Genomic DNA, 18,064 nt, shown 5'->3' with positions numbered 1-18,064 from the left:
TCCGTCTGACTTCAAAGACTGAGCTCCCAACCACTTTCTTGCACTGCCGTACGTTGGGCCAGAAAAAGGTTTTTCTTTTGTTAGCCGGTACAATGTAATGCTGTACCATATTGCCTTAAGCATTTGAGAAATTCCAGTTATTTCACAACTGATACATGTTCAGTGTTCAGATAATGCAAAGGCCTGCCTGGGGAAAAAGTCTGAATTCTCAGATTTTTCTTCTAAAGTCACCTGGGTTCTCTCTTGTTTCAGAGGAGACTGTATGGGCTCGTGCCTATATACACAACACCAAATGGAAATAAGACAGGATTTCTAAGCACCCTTTGGCTAATTACCCTGGCTTATTTGATACAAGGTCATTATCAACACAGTGCCTTTTAAAGATCTGGGACTCTCTAGGCTTGTGGATGATGTCCAGCACAGGCTTCTTTTAATACCACCCACTCATAATGCAGCGCTAGGATGGGAGAAGTACGCGTGAATGTCGCGGCAGAAGTGTGAATCTGAATGCATTCCAAAGCCAAACACAAATGCTTTTGGATTATGCACAGCTTCCTTTTCTTCACGCCTTTCCTCTCATGTATTAAAGGAACTAAAAGAGAATGATAGCAAGTCCATTTATTCACACATTTATTTTTCTGAAAAACTCAAATCCCATTATTTCTCAATGACAAATCAAGAACATGACATTTTCTGTGGAAGGATCCTCAGAAAGGATTCAAATCAGAAACAACATGCTATGAAGAGCATATTTAAGAGCAATACCTTGATGTGAAAGCCAGTCCAAAGCCTTGTTTGGTTGATAAAATCATACTCTGGTATTCCCCAACCAATTTCACCAACATACTCATATTTATATTTTGCCGGTAAGCATCCGTTTGAGGCAGGCCTCCATAAATATCTGAGATCTCCAGTCTTCTCTAATGCTGGGCGCTTTTCTCCTATATAGGAAGTGTGCTGATGAATTTTTGGCAGATGATCCTTTATATAATCTGGGCCTTAAAAAGACAGAAAGACTTTTTTTAAAACTCTATACTTTATTCTAAAATGCATTTGTCATTTTAAATGGTGAACATAATAATACTAATGATTATATGATACTTACTAGGTTTTGGGTGCTATTACAAGCCTTTTAGATACATTAATCCATTAATCCTTATAATAACCAAATGAGATAGGTAGTAGTGTTTTCTCCAATTTTTAGCAGAGGTGGGGGGAACGAAGCAAAGAAAGATTGATTACTTTTCTAGAGTCACAACTAACAAGCTCTTCATTGCCAGACAGGCTGTCTCACAGTTGGGTCCTTATTTACCCGCCCCCCCCCCCCATCCACTGCTTTTTTTTATAACTAATTTAATCCAGATGTATCTTTATTTTTTTATTTTTTAAAAATGTTTATTCATTTTTTAAGAGAGAGAGAAAGAAAGAGATAGAGACAGAGCATGAGCAGGGGAGGGGGAGAGAGGGAGGGAGACACAGAATCCAAAGCAGCCTCCAGGCTCTGAGCTGTCAGCACAGAGCCCCACGTGGGGCTTAAACTCACGAACCACAAGATCATAACCTGAGCCGAAGTTAGACACTTAACCGACTGCACCACCTAGATGCCCCCAATCCAGACATATCACTTGTGCCACACTTGTGGGATGTAGGCCTTCAGACATTGGGGTATCTGATCTGAACAGATAAAATCTTGAAATGAGAATTAGGAAATTTCCCAAATGTATCAGAAGCAACTGGAAAGTAGAGAAGACTCTCAGATGAGAAGAGCAGCTTATAACAGACGATGACCAAAGGCAGAGACATTTAACAAAGATTGGTATATTATTTTATTTTTAAAATGTTTATTTTTGAGAGAGACAGAGTGTGAGCAGGGGTGGGACAGAGAGAGAGGGAGACACAGAATCTGAAGCAGGCTCCAGGCTAGCAGCAAAAAGCCCGACGCGAGGCTCACACTCACGAACCGGCGAGATCATGACCTGAGCCGAAGTCAGCCACTTAACTGGATGAGCCACCCGGGTGCCCTTAAATACTGGTATTTTAAATGTAAGACAGTGAACAAAAAGAAATCCGTGAATTGTGGAAGTGGGTAAAATACACCAAAATAAGAGAAGGTCTGGAAAGGATCACTTAAATGAACTTGGTATTGAAAGTTGAGGATGTGCAACATAAAGGGGAGCAAAGATCTATGGGAAGAATGGTACTGATTTAAAGTAGAAAGTAAGGGGCTGGCCAGGAGGAGTTTCAGAAGTCCCAGAACCCACATTGCTGCAGGATCATACGGACAAATTAGGGACACAAACAAAAAACTCCATTCCTGTTACCAGAAGTCGACCAAAGACGTTGGAGGCAGAAGCTATGTTGTGGTTGTGATGTCAACTGGGCCCCTCTTGGCCCTGTGACTCCTCTCATTTGGCTCTTGGGTCAGGGGGCTCAGTGTTTGCAGAGTTTACGGGTGGGCCGGGGCTTTGACCAGGTACTCGGAAGGAATGGTCAATGTGCTAACAAGTCTGTGCTTACAGAAGTCGTCTAAACTTTCCAAGGTAGTGGGAAACGTGAAACTGCTCGTCAGATGCATGATTTTGGCAGATGTTTTCACAGCCTCCTAATCAACATCACTCCCCATGGTGCGCTGAGTACTCACTGTGGCTAATTTCCCTTGACGGATACATGGTGGCTTCACTTTTATTCATGTCAGGTTTTCACTCAGGTAGAACTATTTTGGTAAAGAATGGAATGGCCAGAGCATAGAAAACCATTTTCTTTCTCAATGTGACAGGTGTTGCGGTCTCACCTACAAAACTCCTGTCAGAAGGAATTTGTGCAGCAGGCTCCTCTGAACAGGATGAAATACAGAAGAATGGGGGTTAGTCTTGCTGAAGCTTCTGTGCACACTAAGGCCACCGTTTTCCCAAATGTGTCATCAAATGCCACTTCCTTGAGTGCACGATGAAAATATATGTGTGTGGGGTGGGGGTGCTTTATAGTCAAAGACTTTGGGGAACACCGCTTGCTACTTTTGCCTTTTAGTTGCCCACAGCACATGAAGGCATATTAAAAGTTCTGAGAAGTCCTACGGTAATTAAACCTGTTTACACTTAGGTGACCCAGTGTTTCCCAAACTTATTTAAGCATGGGTCTCTGTCAGTGCAGAGCCCAAGGTGGGGCTTGATCTCACAAACTGTGACATCACGGCCTGAGCGAGAATCAAGAGTTGGACGCCGAACCGACTAAGCTGTCCCTGCGATTAATTTTTAAAAAGAGCCGTTACTTGACAGCTGAATCAAAAGCACTCAGTTTTAGATGGTGTCATGGAAGGTGCACATACTCTACAAACCAAGAATATGTTTATGTGGGGGTGGGGGGGAGGGGCAGGGAGCTCCAATCAGGGTTCTCTGCGGCTTTAGTCAAGTCACTGGACTTTTCTCAACTCCTGTTTCCTCTTTCGTGCTTTAGAAATAGCATGATGCAACATTCACAGCACAGGAGATTCCTGGGAAGACCCCGCCCTGGCCACCTAACTGACTCAGGTATCTGCCTTACGAGGCCGAGGCAGCTGGATGCCAGAAGCCAAGCTAGGCCCCCATTTCCAGCAGATCCCCTCTAGCCATCCCAGTGTTTACCTTACCAGAAAGCAAAAGATCCACATATCACTACCCAAACAGCAACACGCAGAAATGTGCTTTCCTTAATGAGACAGTTCCACAGGTGTTTGGCTTTAAATGACACACTTTTTTTTTTTCCAAACCTCTTCCTCCAGGGCCTAGACTCTATGCTGGTTCTGATTCCCTGCCTAAGAGTAAAACTTCCAACTCACATGCGACCCATTGTCTCTTTAGTTTTCCTTTAACAATTATCATCTCTGTTCAGCTATCGTTGCTACATTTCTTAGGGTGTTTCTAGGTTTTTTTCATCATATGGAAGCTTTCCTCCATCTTTCATCCTCTTCACCAAACTCCAGTGCTCATTTGCCAACAGTGACGTTGGCAGCTCCTGGGTTAATAAGTCTCTCACCTGCCCATCTTCTTTAAAGTTCTCTTTTGCGCCTGAAGACTTGTCTAGTGGGACAACTAGCAGCTATAGCGCTTACACAGAGCTGCCCAACTTCTGTCAGTCAGTCCTAACTCTTCCTCCCCTGTGAGAGCCACATTGTGATGGGAGGAGATGTCCTTCCATTAAAACCTGTACCAGGCTTCGGGGCTCCACGTTTCTTATTCGTCCTGCCCTGGAAAAACTGTATGCCCTTTCCCTCTCCCCTCTACATGTGCCCAACAGTAATTGCTTATTTGTACTGAAATTCTAAAGTTACAGTTAAGGATATGGTTTTGAAGCTAAACTACTGTAGGTTCAAATCCTGGCTTTGTCTGAAGCTGGCCTTTTTTTTTTTTTTTTTCTTTTTTTTAAATTTACATCCAAGTTAGTTAGCATATAATGCAACAATGATTTCAGGGGTAGATTCCTTAATGCCCCTTACCCATTTAGCCCATCCCCCCTCCCACACCCCCTCCAGTAACCCTCTGTTTGTCCTCATATTTAAGAGTCTCTTCTGTTTTGTCCCCCTCCCTGTTTTTATATTCTTTTTGCTTGCCTTCCCTTGTGTTCATCTGGTCTGTGTCTTAAAGTCCTCATATGAGTGAAGTCATTATGATATTTGTCTTTCTCTGGCTGGCTAGTTTTGCTTAGCATAATACCCTCTAGTTCCATCCACGTAGTTGCAAATGGCAAGATTTCATTCTTTTTGATTGCTGAGTAATACTCCATTGTATATATATACCACATCTTCTTTATCCATTCATCCATCGATGGACATTTGGGCTCTTTCCATACTTTGGCTATTGTTGATAGTGCTGCTGTAAACATTGGGGTGCATGTGCCCCTTCGAAACAGCATACCTGTATCCCTTGGATAAATACCTAGTGGTACAATTGCTGGGTCGTAGGGTAGTTCTATTTTTAATTTTTTGAGGAACCTCCATACTGTTTTCCAGAGTGGCTGCACCAGCTTGCATTCCCACCAACAGTGCAAAAGAGATCCTCTTTCTCTGCATCCTCATCAACATCTGTTGTTGTCTGAGTTGTTAATGTTAGCCATTCTGACAGGTGTGAGGTGGTTTCTCATTGTGGTTTTGATTTGCATTTCCCTGATGATGAGTGACGTTGAGCATTTTGTCATGTGTCAGTTGGCCATCTGGATGTCTTCTTTGGAGAAATGTCTATCTGTGTCTTTTTAAGGCTGGCCTTTTGACCCAGGGAAAGTTATTCAGCCTCTGAGTTTTAGGCCTCTCCTCTATAAAATGAGAATATTGATGCCCTCCTATATTGTAGCCATGTTGGATGGAGAGGAAAGAATCAATTTTATTTAAAGAACTGCTTATCTGAGAATGTGGCATATAATATATAGCTACTATTATTATTGTCTTTTGTTTTTATTTGATGTTTTCTCTTATTACATTCCTTTAAAACATATTTTAGGAGCTTTCACTGATAAATGATTTATTCCTTATTGTGATTAAGTTCCAGTTCCTTTCCTGAGAGCTCATCTAGATCAGGGGTTGGCAAACTTTTCTTATAAAGACCAAGAGAGTAAATAGTTTTGGCTTTGTGGGGAATACGGTCACTAACTACCCAGCTGTCCCACTGTAGGGCAAAAGCATCAGTAGACAATATGTAAACAAACGAGCATGGCTGTGTTCCAATAAAACTTTATTTATGAACATTGAAATTGTAAGCTCATGTAATTCTCACATGTAACAGAATATTCTTCTTCTTTTGCTTTTTCCTACTTGAAAATCTAAAAGCCATTCTTTGTTCACCAGCCCTACAAAAACAGGTGGCAGGACAAATTTGATCCAGGAGCCAAAGTTGGCTGACCTCTGCTCTAGATGGTGGGAAGATGGTGGACACTAAGGAAGCAGATTGCCACAAAGGCTGGAAAGAGCACAGACAGGCGAATCTGGGAGGTTTTCCAATAAACTTCATCTGTTTAAGCCAACGCTTGAAAAGGACCAACAATAGCATGTGTCGGTAGAAAAAGAGAAAATTCCATCTCTGAGGCATGTGTCTCTTTCTGACCTCTCTCCTGCATTTACAGTGTTTCATTTAATTGATCAACTCATCCATTCATTTATTCTTTCACTTATTAAGCAAGTATTTATTGATCTATATGCAAGTGAGCAAAGCAAACCCCCTGCCTTCATGGGCCTTGCATTTCCTTTGAGAGGCCAGCAATACAAGTAAACACTCATTCATTATCTTTCATTTGGCTTATCACTGTAACGTCCTAACTAGTCTTGGCTCTAGTTTCTATCCTTTCCAATCCATCCTCCACACAGCAGCTTAAAGTGAACCAAAACTCAACTAAAATAAATACCTCCTCTCCTAAACAACACATGAAGTGGTTTTCTGTGGTGCTTATAATTTTTTCCATCCAGCTTTCTTAGGATTGCTGATTAGTGTCTTCATAATCTGACCTTAGCTACTTATTCTTACATGCCTTCACTTTTTTCCTTATCAAAATTCATCTTTCAAGGCATATTATAAGTGATGCTTTTCTAGAAAACACCCCTAATCCCCCCAAGTCAAAATTAGACACTCACATGCTACTTTTACAGTAGTTTCTTTTAATTTCACCTTCCTTTTTATATCGTATTTATTGGATCTTCTCTATTTAAAAATTTTTTTTAATGTTTATTTACTTTTGAGACAGAGAGAGACAGAATATGAGCAGGTGAGGGGCAGAGACAGAGGAAGACACAGAATCTGAAGCAGGTTCCAGGCTCTGAGCTGTCAGCAGAGAGCCTGACATGGGGCTTGAACCCCCAAACTGTGAGATAATGACCTGAACCAAAGTCAGATGCTTACCCGACTGAGCCACCAAGGCGCCCCTAATTTTCTCTATTTTTAAGCTCCTAGAGGGTAAAGGTTATGTCTATAAACCGTTTTCCAAAAGGTTCTTTATTTTTTTTTTTTTTTAATTTTTCCAACGTTTATTTATTTTGGGGACAGAGAGAGACAGAGCATGAACAGGGGAGGGGCAGAGAGAGAGGGAGACACAGAATCGGAAACAGGCTCCAGGCTCTGAGCCATCAGCCCAGAGCCTGACGCGGGGCTCGAACTCACGGACCGCGAGATCGTGACCCGGCTGAAGTCGGACGCTCAACCGACTGCGCCACCCAGGCGCCCCCAAAAGGTTCTTTAATTGAAATATATTTCATATATAACGTTGTGTAAATTTAAAGTGTACAACATGTTGATTTGATATATGTATTGTAATATGATTGCCATTATAGTGATAATTAGCATGTCTATCCTGTAACATAATTAAAATTTCTTTTTCAAATGTTTATTTATTTTTGAGAGAGAGAGAGAGCAAGCAGGGAGGGGCAGAGAGAGAGAGGAGAGAGAGAATCTCAAGCAGTGTCTACACTATCAGCACAGAGCCTGATGTAGGGCTCAAACTCATGAACCGTGAGATCATGACCTGAGCCGAATCAAGAGTCAGTCATTTAACCAACTAAGCCAACCAGGTGCCCCCCAAATTTATTTTTAATGGTTGGAATAATTAATATCTAGTCAATTGGCAAGTTTGATAAAATAATAGAGTATCATTGTCTATATTTACTATGCTGTGCATTTTATCTCTAGGACTTAATTACTACTCTTTGGAAATTTGTACCCTTAAACATCTCTCTGCCCCACCCCCAACCTCCAGGCCCTGGTAAGCACCATTTTACTTTATGTTTTCACAAGTCTGGCCTTTTTGGATTCCACATAAGTGATATCATATAGTACTTGTCTTTCTCTGTCTGACTTATTTCACTTAGCACGATGTCCTCAAGTTCCATCCATATTGTTGCAAATGGCAAGATGGCCTTCTTTCTCATAGCTGAATTATGTTCCATTGTATATATGTATTATGTCTGTAAAGCCTTAATTGCCAGCACAGTCCTCAAACATAGTTGGTCCTCAAGAAATACGTGTTGAATGCTGAAGTGAATGGTTTGTCAAATAAATGAATTTAAAAATTCCATCGTAAGGGGTGTCTGGTTGGCTCAGTGAGAAAAGTGTGTGACTCTTGATCTATGGGTCATGAGTTCAAGCCCCATGCTGGGTGTAGAGATTACTTAAAATAAATAAATGAACCTTAAAAAAATTCCATCAAAGACAGGAGGCATATAAACTCATATTAAAGGTGAAGCAAGCACTTCTTTAAGTATCTAAAGAGCAATCTACTTTCTAGAACTGCCTCAAATCCTCCTATTTTGGATTTTATGATATGACACTTAAAAGTAAGGTCAGAGTAAGAATTGCTTTTCCCAACATTTATTTTTAGTAGTTAGAGGCAGAGAGAAGGATGAGAGCTCATAGTAATATGACTTCATTCTATAATATTGCCTCATGAGGCCAATTCTCCACTTCAGTGACCAAGATGAAGCATTCTAGGGAAATAAATTGAAAGGAATCAAGTGGTTCATGGAAATGAGTGTTTTAATAAGTATATTTGGAAACCTGTTGACAATATGGGCATAAATTTGCCATTACAGATGCGCTATGCAGGAAAGCTGGGCTTATTGGAGACTCAAGGCAAGGCAGAGGTCAGAGGAGACAGTGGGACTGTGAAACTATGAAATGAACTCTTCTGGACACATCTGACATATGCATGTAGGGGCAAGGAGAGAGGAGACAATGCTAGAAATTACTTTGTGCCACTGCTAATGTGAATAGGACTCTCCAGTTCCAACAATTACCAAGAATGGATCCGTGGACTGGAAAAATTTTAAGTGCTTTATCTCAATCCCATTGGTGAAATTATGCATTGGGTCTAACCATTAAATGGACTGAAAAGATTAAGTTTGTCAGATTTCTGAAAGAGCCAAATAAACATCAGACAGAAACATCCTTGCTACATACATTCGTTCTTCACTCAAACAATAAACCTCCTGCAGATAATCTGAAAACATTAAGGACAGCCTCCAATAAACTCAAACTGCCTCCAATAAATCCATGGGATTATTATGTCAATAAGGAAACTTATATGATAATTACATATAAAATTATAAATTGGAATTTAGGGTTATGACGAATTAGAGATTTCACCGGATACTTATGCACAGTTCAGCCAATGGTTGAACTAATATTGATGGCACTCTACTGAGTGCCCGGAGCTGGGTCAGAGTAAAGAAAAATTAATAAGACATGACCTCTGTTTTTCTGGTTTTTTCATGTGCCGTAGACTGAATGACTGTGTCCCCCTCCAAATTCATGTTATCTCCCAAGACCCAATGTGATGAGTTTCCTTCCCATAGGAAGTTGGGCCTATGGGAGGTGATTAGGTCATGAGGGTGGAGCTCTCATGAGTGGATTTGGTACCCTCATAAGAGACCCCAGAGAGCTCTCTCGCCCCTTCTGCCATTTGAGGTTACAGCAAAAAACACGGCCATCTATGAACCAGGAAGTGGGCACTTACCAGACACTGAATCTACTCTCACCAGGTGCCTTGATCTTGGACTTCCCAGCCTCCAGAGCTGTGAGACGAAATTTCTGTTGTTAATAAGTCACCCAAGGCTACAATATTCTATTATTGTAGCTCCAAACACACTGACACCATACAATCTAAAGAAGACCATGATCATCTCCTCCAGGAAACATTGCTCTCATGACAGACACTGTTATTCACTGAAACTTTAAAATGCAGTTTGATCTACGTTTCATGTGTCTGCTTAGGTTTCCTACTTTTTTCATGAATTGTGTCTTGTCTCTGCTTGTCAAGCCAGCCCGTGTTAGTTCCTTTTAAAGACCTGAACTGCCTTTTGTTTGCTTTGTAACTTCCACAGCATTCTGGGCAGTGCAATACACATGCAAACACTGTGTAATTTTTATTGGAAGGATAAAGTTGCTGTTATAATCCAAAATTATAAAATTCCACATTCTTCCCAGTGACTGCAGAAAGATGGCAGGATCGAAAGTTTTTCAAACATCTGTGGACTTTTACTTGGAAAATAGAACTGATAGACTCATTCTGACAAAACTTTGCAACCAGGTGATTCTCCACAATGTAAGTAGATAATAATAAATAGGTTTCGTTGTTTTGTTTTATTTATTTTGAGAGATTGTGTGCAATCGAGCAGGGAAGGAGAGAGACAGAGAGAGGGAGAGAATCCCAAGCAGGCTCCATGGTGTCAGCATAGAGCCCATTGTGGGACTCAACCTCATGAATCTTGAGATCATGACCTGAGCTGAAATCAAGAGTCGGACATTTAACCGACTGAGCCACCGAGGTGTCCCTGTTTTGGTTTTTATCTTGGGAACTTTCGCAGTATACACATTGCATAAAATAGTCAACTGTATTATAAGGAACTTTTACCGTTCGTGGAAACAGGCTCTCGATGTCCGTCTGAAGAAGAATATTTAAAATATTTACATATGTAGTACTAATAAAAACTCATTAGGGTACTGTAAATAACAGGAAATCCTTGGCAAATGGATTAAATAAGAAGGAAAATTATTATGTCGTATAATAAGGTCTTCTGCGAAATGAGGATTCTATGGTTGCTTAATCCAGTAGTTCTGTGATGTCTTCAGAAATGCAGGTTCTTTCCATGTGTGCGTTCTGCATCCTCAGTGTACCAGGTTGCCTTCAGGCAAGCTCCCCTTGAGGTTCCAGCGAGGCTATCAGTTCCAGGTATCATATGCAGATACCATAATGCCCATGAGGGGGGGTATGTGTTTCATCAGTGGAGAAGCCTTTCCTAGAAAACCCCAGATGAATTGCTTTCTCATTTCATTGGCCAGGATTGAGTCATTCATCTCTTCTCAAAACCAAGCACTGGCAAGAGGATTGAGATTTCAGTGACTAGCTTAGATGAGTCAGGGTTTAACCCTGAGTCATGGGAGGCGACTATAGACACCCAAACAAAATGGAGTCTTTCTAGAAAGGAAGAGGGTATACTGACCTCTGCGTTATCTGCTACAAAGCATACAGGGAAATGTTCCTCAGAGGAAAAAAAAAAAAAAAGTTGATTGCAAAAGTTGATTAAGACGGTGTCTTAAAAGTTGATTGCAAAGCAGTGAATAGTTACATTATATAAATGTGTGTGTTGTATGAGTGGATTTCTTTTCTTTCTTTTCTTTTAAGACACCGTCAATCATTTACAGTTTACCCTCCTTTGGTTCTTGGTCATGTGATACATTATAATCTGTTTCAGTGTTTATGCTCTCATACTTGAAGATATAGCTTCACACTGAAATGATACAAAGAAATGGAGGCAAGCCATAGGCTCCATCAAAACTATTCTTCTGCTTTTTTTAATTTAAAATTATTATTTTATTATTTTATTTTTTTTAAGAGAGAGAGAGCTGGGGAGGGGCAGAGGGTGAGGGAGAGAGAGAGTATCCTAAGCAGGCTCTGCGCCCAGTGCAGAGCCTGACACGGGGCTCGATCCCACAACCATGGGATTGTGACCTGAGCTGAAATCAAGAATTGGACCCCTAACTGACTGAGCCACCCAGGTGCCCCAGAACTCATTTTCCTAAAATGTGAGGGAGAGAGAGCAGTTGTTAACTTCTATTTAAATCCTTTGAGAGAGAGCAGAGGTTTGCAAAGTTTTCCATAAAAAAAAAAAGTAAACATTTCAACTTTTCAAGAGAAGTAAACTTCTCAATCCTGCTACTGCGGCGCAAAAGCAGCCATGGGCAATAAGTAAACTATTGTGTGCCTACATTCCAATAAAACTTTATTTATAGATCCTGGGATTAGAATTTTAATAATCTCATGTGTCACAAAATATTCTTTTAATTTTTTCCAACCATGGAACATAGTACAAAACCAGGTGTCAAACTAGATTTGGTCCACAGGCTATAGTTTACTAATCCCTGGTGTAGAGCGCTTCTCATATTTGCCTTTTATCTTACACACCTGCCATTCATATTTAGAAAGGAAGTTTCTGTGTTGATTACTTCACAGCAAAAGTAAGTACTTAAAAAAAAAAAAAAAAACATTTCCTTTAAATGCACTCTCTTGCATGAAAGAGTTCACTTTTTATTTGTACAATTGGTTCCAATAGAGTACGTGGCTTTTTTGTATTTTGCTGATGTTAATTTGGTCTCATTTCACTTCTCACTTTGTGGTCATTGATTTTGTTATTATTAGTATTGCACATGTGACCCGGTGAGGAGATGCAAATATGGTTAACCTGCCAGTGCAAGTAAAAAATAGAAGAATGGGGTGGGATACTAAATTATACAGATAGATTGGAAATAACAACATTAGGTAAGAATTACACTGGTTTTACCCCACTGGAAAGAACTGAGAGGGTATGCATTGCTCCATTAGGGCTGTGAGTAATGATGGTAATTACCACCTAATCTAAAGAGAAGAGCGTAACTCACACTGGACTGGGTAGAAACAGCTACTCGAGCTATGGTGCTAAGAATTGTAAAATGTACCATTGACTTTTAAAATGTACCAGGTATGCTTCCAAAGAGAAAAGGGAAGAAATTTACTACTTCAAATGTAGACATCTATAGTGAGGCACATCACAATTACAGACACGTTAAAATGTAATTTATTAAAATAACACTTCTTCGCCTAGAAGATATATGGCAATTTCCTTCTCTATTCCCTAGACAAACAGTATACCAGGAAAGGATCGTCTATTTCTAGATGGCAGAAAGTGATTTCAATTTAGACCAAGGCAATTTAGACTAGTAAGTGGTATTTCTCACCTTGTAAATTATTTAATAAATAAGTAGAGGGGTGCCTGGTTGGCTCAGCCGGTAGAGCATATGACTCTGGATCTCAGGGTCATGAGTTCGAGTCCCACATTTGAGTGCAGAGATTACTTGAAAAAAAATACCAAGTAGAAATAGCTAAAAGTATGCTGTAAGAAAAACATTGAGCCTGCTATTTGGATTATTGAGAAATACTTAATCGTAAAAAGCAAGAAAATGGTAATCAATAGCTAGGCACTCTTTACATTTGTTGTATCTTTTCTGTTATACCTTTAACCCTTTCTACTTGGATGGCTGGGGGACTCCTGCTCCCAGATAGTTAAAAGGATTGAAATAAAATGACTGTTTATTTATTCCTAGAACAGATTTCACTGGGCTGCAATGCTTCGCTTTTAAAATGGATTTGAGAACAGGTGCAATATTGGACTCACAAAGCCACATGATAGCAGACATTTATAAATTATAAATTAATTTAAATTTCCTTATCACTCCATATTCAAATGTCCTTTGGGATATGTTTTTCCATCCCTGTGAGCAAACATTTTCCTCTAGAATATACTTGGTATAACAGAAAGAGCATTTGGACAGGGAGAATGGTAACTGGGATTTTGGTTTTAGCCTTGCTGCCATTAGTTGAGTGAACTTGGGAAAGCCATTTTGTCTTCCTTGGTTAACCTCAATTTTTCTTTTTTTCAACAACTCTATTGAAGTATAACTGAAATACAAGAAACTTCATATATTTAAAGTGTATACAACTTGTTAAGCTTTATGTATATGTACACATGTAACACGTTTGCCAGATATATATAGGATACCCAGTTAAATTTGTATCTCAGGTAGGCAATGAATAATTTTTTTTAGTAAAAGTATGCTCCAAATATTGTGTGGTACGTATACTAAAAAAAAAAAATTCTTTATCTGGTATTAAATTTAATTGAGCATCCTATATTTTTACTTGCTAAATCGGGCAACCCTAGTCATGAAATATCACCGCAATCAAAATAAAGAACATATCCATCACCCCCAAAATTTCATCATGCCCCTTTGCAAATCCTTTTTCTCATTCCCTGCCTTTTCCTATACCTAGGCAACCAATTATCTGCTTTCTGTTCCTATAATTAATGGGCATTTTTTACAATTGTATATAAATGGCATTATACAGTATACACTCTCTTTGGTCTGGCTTCTTACACCAAACATAATTATTTTGAGGTCATCTTTTTAATGACATGTACCAATAGTTTATTTCTTTTTATTGCCAAGCGGTATCTTATTATATGGCAGACAACAGTTTATCCATTCACCTGTTGATGGGACTTTAGGGTTGTTTTCAGTGTGTAACTGTTACAAATAAAGCTGCTATGGACATTTGCATACAGATCTTTTTATGGAAATGTTCTTTCATTCTTTTAGGTAAATACCTAGCATTGGAAATACCGGACCATATGGTGGGTGACTAACTTTTTAAGAAACTGCTAACTTGTTTTCCAAAGTGGTCGAATCAATTTAATTTCTGCCCACGTGGTATGAGAGTTCTACCTTCTCCACGTCTATGCAAATACGTGGTAGAGTTGGTCTTAATTTTTGCCATTCTAATAGGTGTGCGGGGGTGTCTCATTGTGGCTTTATCTTGCATTTCTCTAACGATCGATAACGTTCCGCATCTTGTGCTTATTGGCCGTCTGTTTATCTTCTTGGATGAACTATCCAAATCTTCTGCCCATTTTTTAATTGCGTTGTTTTCTTATTGAGAGTTTTGAGAGTTATTTACATATTCTGAAGACAAGGCTTTTATCAATATGTATTTTGTACATATTTTCTTCTAGTCTGTTCTTCTATTTCCATCCTCTTAACAGTGTTGTATGGAGAGTAATTTTGATACAGACATTTTATAAATATTCTTTTTTAAGATTATTTACTTATTTGTTTAGAGAGAGAGAGAGAGAGTGAGAGAGGGGCAGAGAGAGAGGGAGAGAGAGAATTTCAAGCAGGCTCTGCATTCTCATCGCAGAACCTGATGGGGGCTCTAACTCATGAACCATGAGGTCATGACCCGAGCTGCAACCAAGACTCAACACAACCGACTGAGCCACCCAGGCATCCATATAAATGTTCTTTTAAGGATCATATTTTAGGTGTTGAATCTAAAAAATTTGTCCAACCCAAGGTCACAAAGATTGTCTCCTCCGTTTTCTTTTAGATGTTGTATAGTTTTAGGTTTTTCATTCAGGTCTATGATCCATTTCAAGTCAATTTTTGTATATGATGAGAGATATGGTTTGGAAAGTTCAAATTTTTTTGTGTGTATGTATATTTAATTGTTCTAGCACCATGTTTATGAGACTGTCCTTTTGCCACTGAATTGCATTTGCTCATTTTTTAGTAATATATATTTCACTAACTTATTTTAGTGATATATATATATACATGTATGTATATATATATATATCACTAACTATATACATCACCAAATAATTGTATACACACACACACACACACACACACACACACACACACACACACATATACACACACAGTGGTATTTTCTTGGGTCCTTGTATAAAATGCATTTCTTACTGCAGGCTGCAGTTAGAATCTAAGTTTGAAAGCCACTGATATAATGCTCCCTTGAATTACTTTTTTCTCTATCCTACTTTATTTCTCCCCTCTGAGTTTATATCACTCTCCCTGTGTAATTTGCACCCTGCACTTTCATTCAATATTTCTTGCAATTTGCTGGTGGTTTACAGCAAGACATTTCCTTTGTCATTTGTTTTGCCTCATTGGGAGGCATCATGATGTGGAGAAAAGAGAAGGGACCATACTTTATCTGAATTCTATTTCATAATAGGCTTGTGGCCTTCTTCAAAATATTTACTGTTTCTCTGGATGAGTTTCTTTATCTGAAAAATGATACCACATCTAACAACCTCATACAGTTGTTGTAAGAATCGAGAGATATGGTACGTATCATACGTATACCATGCCTGGATGTATAACTGTCACACAACAGATGCCGGATGATAGATAGCTATTATCTTATTATGTACCTTCTGACCGTTTCTGGTATTCCCCTCACCTTCTGCCAGGCCCGTTCCTTCTTCTGTGCTAATTCTATTGTAGCCTATACAAGATTAGGCCTGAGATGATTAAATGCAACACCCTCAGCTACTGTAGTGAGAAATGTTTAATGATATTACACAGGAAGTATCATGGTGCCAAACAGATGGAGATCAGATTTAATTTTAATCTAAAAAAGAAAAATTCTTCTCCCCCAAAAGAGACCTTAAAAATCTCCCTTCCATTGTCAAGGCAAACAGAAAAATACCCCTCTCTGAACAGAACACAGCCGCTTGAAATGCAAACCATTCAGCTAAAAGCACCAAGGCTGTAGATTCCCCAGAACCTAAAAGCCAAAAATTAGAATGCTCTGTGATTGCCAACAGGGGCAAGACTATTCTAACTTATACCAGAGAAGAAACTGTCTGGCACTGAAAAGGTATTCAGACTGAACCACTGTCTACTTAAGAGTTATTATCTGTTAAGTCCATTGCAAAGAGGAATGGGAGACTATATTTGTGTTTTCTTCATTAAAAATTAAAAATAAGCAAGGAGCCACTCTATGAATTCCTATATTCCTAGCCTAGCCTGATTATAAATAACTGAAATTCTGGCAGCTAGATTGCCGCATCTAATTTTGCACTGTATCACAGTTTTCATAAATTTACTCATTTTCACTTACACATGGTAAGCTTCTAGCTATTCTTCACCATAACTAATTTGTTATTCATCCTAATGATAACAGTGACCTGGTATAGAGGCTGCAGGTCAAGAGTGTTTCATTGACACCTCGTTCCAGAAATTTAGTTAAAAACCCATCAACAGGCGTGGTATTCGGATATGTGGATGTTCTACAAAAATTTTAATCTGACCTTCAACAGGTCTAGAACTTTCCAGTATGGTAGCCATGGCCATAAATGTCTAGGAAGTACTTAAGTTCCTAGTTCAAATTGAAATGTGCTGTAAGTTGAAAGCACATATCATATTTCCAAGACTTAGTACAAAAGAAAGAAGGTGAAACATTTCATTATTACCTTTTAATATGGATTTCATATTGAAATGATAAGAATTTGTATCTATTGGATTAAATAAAACATATTACTAAAACTATCTCACCTATTTACATTTTCAAAATGTGGTTACTAGGGGGGCGCCTGGGTGACTTAGTCGGTTAAACGTCCAACTTCAGCTCAGCTCATGATCTCACAGTTAGTGAGTCCAAGCCCCACGTCGGGCTCTGTGCTGACAGCTCAGAGCCTGAAGCCTGCTTTGGATTCTGTGTCTCCTTCTCTCTCTGTCCCTCCCCAGCTCTTGTTCTGTCTGTCTGTCTGCCTCTTAAAAATAGATAAACATTTAAAAAAAAGTTTTAAAAAAATAAAACGTGGCTACCAGGAAACTTTGCGTTACATGGTGTACATTATACTCCCATCGAACAGCACTTGTCTCGAGTTTGTAAACTTGTGAAAATCTATGATACTTAAGCTGGGGGATAATCATGAATGTGGTTATTAAGATCAGGAATACTTGTTGCAATGTTTGTTAGAGAGGGCGAGGTCCTTGTGCACATAACTCACTGAAGAGTCAGACAGAAGCAGTCTAGAAGGGTCTATTCAGAAGACCAAAATGAAACCAATTTGAGCAACCATGTTTATGCAGGGGAAAAGTTAGTGGCTTTAATGTGTGGATAAGTGACCACACCCTGTCAATGCAATGCAATGTTCAACTTGTTACTCATCCCTGAAACCTGCCTCCCAGGTTTCTATAGCTAATTGCTCACACTTGGATCCCTTTTAAGGTGAGATTACACTCCCTACAGGATATGTTGCACAGGCTGACATCTTGAGAGTTTCTAAGTTTTCACTCCACATAGCACTCACTTTAGGACATGTTATGGCTTTGAATAAAACACTGCATATGAAGGATGATTGCAGGCAATACTAAATGGTGACAAATAGAAATTCCCTGGATCTATACTAGTTCTAATCAAATAGATTCAAGAGAACTTTAAGGACAGATTTTTAAGTCAGAGAAATCACAGACTAATAATAACCTAAGGATGAGGTACAAATAAAAATTATGTTGGGGTGCTTGGGTGGCTCAGTCAGTTAAGTGTCCAACTCTTGGTTTCAGCTCAGGTCATGATCTCACGGTTCATGAGATCGAGCCCTGCGTCAGACTTTGTGCTGACAGTGTGAAGCCTCCTTGGGATTCTCTCTCTCTCTCAATATGCACCTCCCCACCCTCAAAATAAATGAATAAACTTAAAAAAATACGTCAAG

The 18,064-nt window shown here is 39.3% G+C and overlaps 1 protein-coding gene across 2 annotated transcripts in view; it reads right to left on the bottom strand.

The window, feature by feature from the left end:
* Positions 1-18,064, bottom strand: part of CB1H4orf45 (chromosome B1 C4orf45 homolog) — a 98,602-nt gene that overhangs the window by 57,851 nt on the left and 22,687 nt on the right. For both annotated transcript variants that reach the window (XM_045464403.1, XM_045464394.1), the window contains exon 2: positions 766-998. In XM_045464403.1, coding sequence (XP_045320359.1) covers positions 766-998 — 233 coding nt within the window. The remainder of the gene's footprint in view (positions 1-765; positions 999-18,064) is intronic.

The sequence above is a fragment of the Leopardus geoffroyi genome, chromosome B1 (assembly GCF_018350155.1).
Source record: "Leopardus geoffroyi isolate Oge1 chromosome B1, O.geoffroyi_Oge1_pat1.0, whole genome shotgun sequence".
In the NCBI taxonomy this organism is placed as follows: Eukaryota; Metazoa; Chordata; class Mammalia; order Carnivora; family Felidae; genus Leopardus; species Leopardus geoffroyi.
The sequence above is the reverse complement of the archived record's forward strand: the minus strand, read 5'-3'. Positions and strand labels throughout refer to the sequence as shown.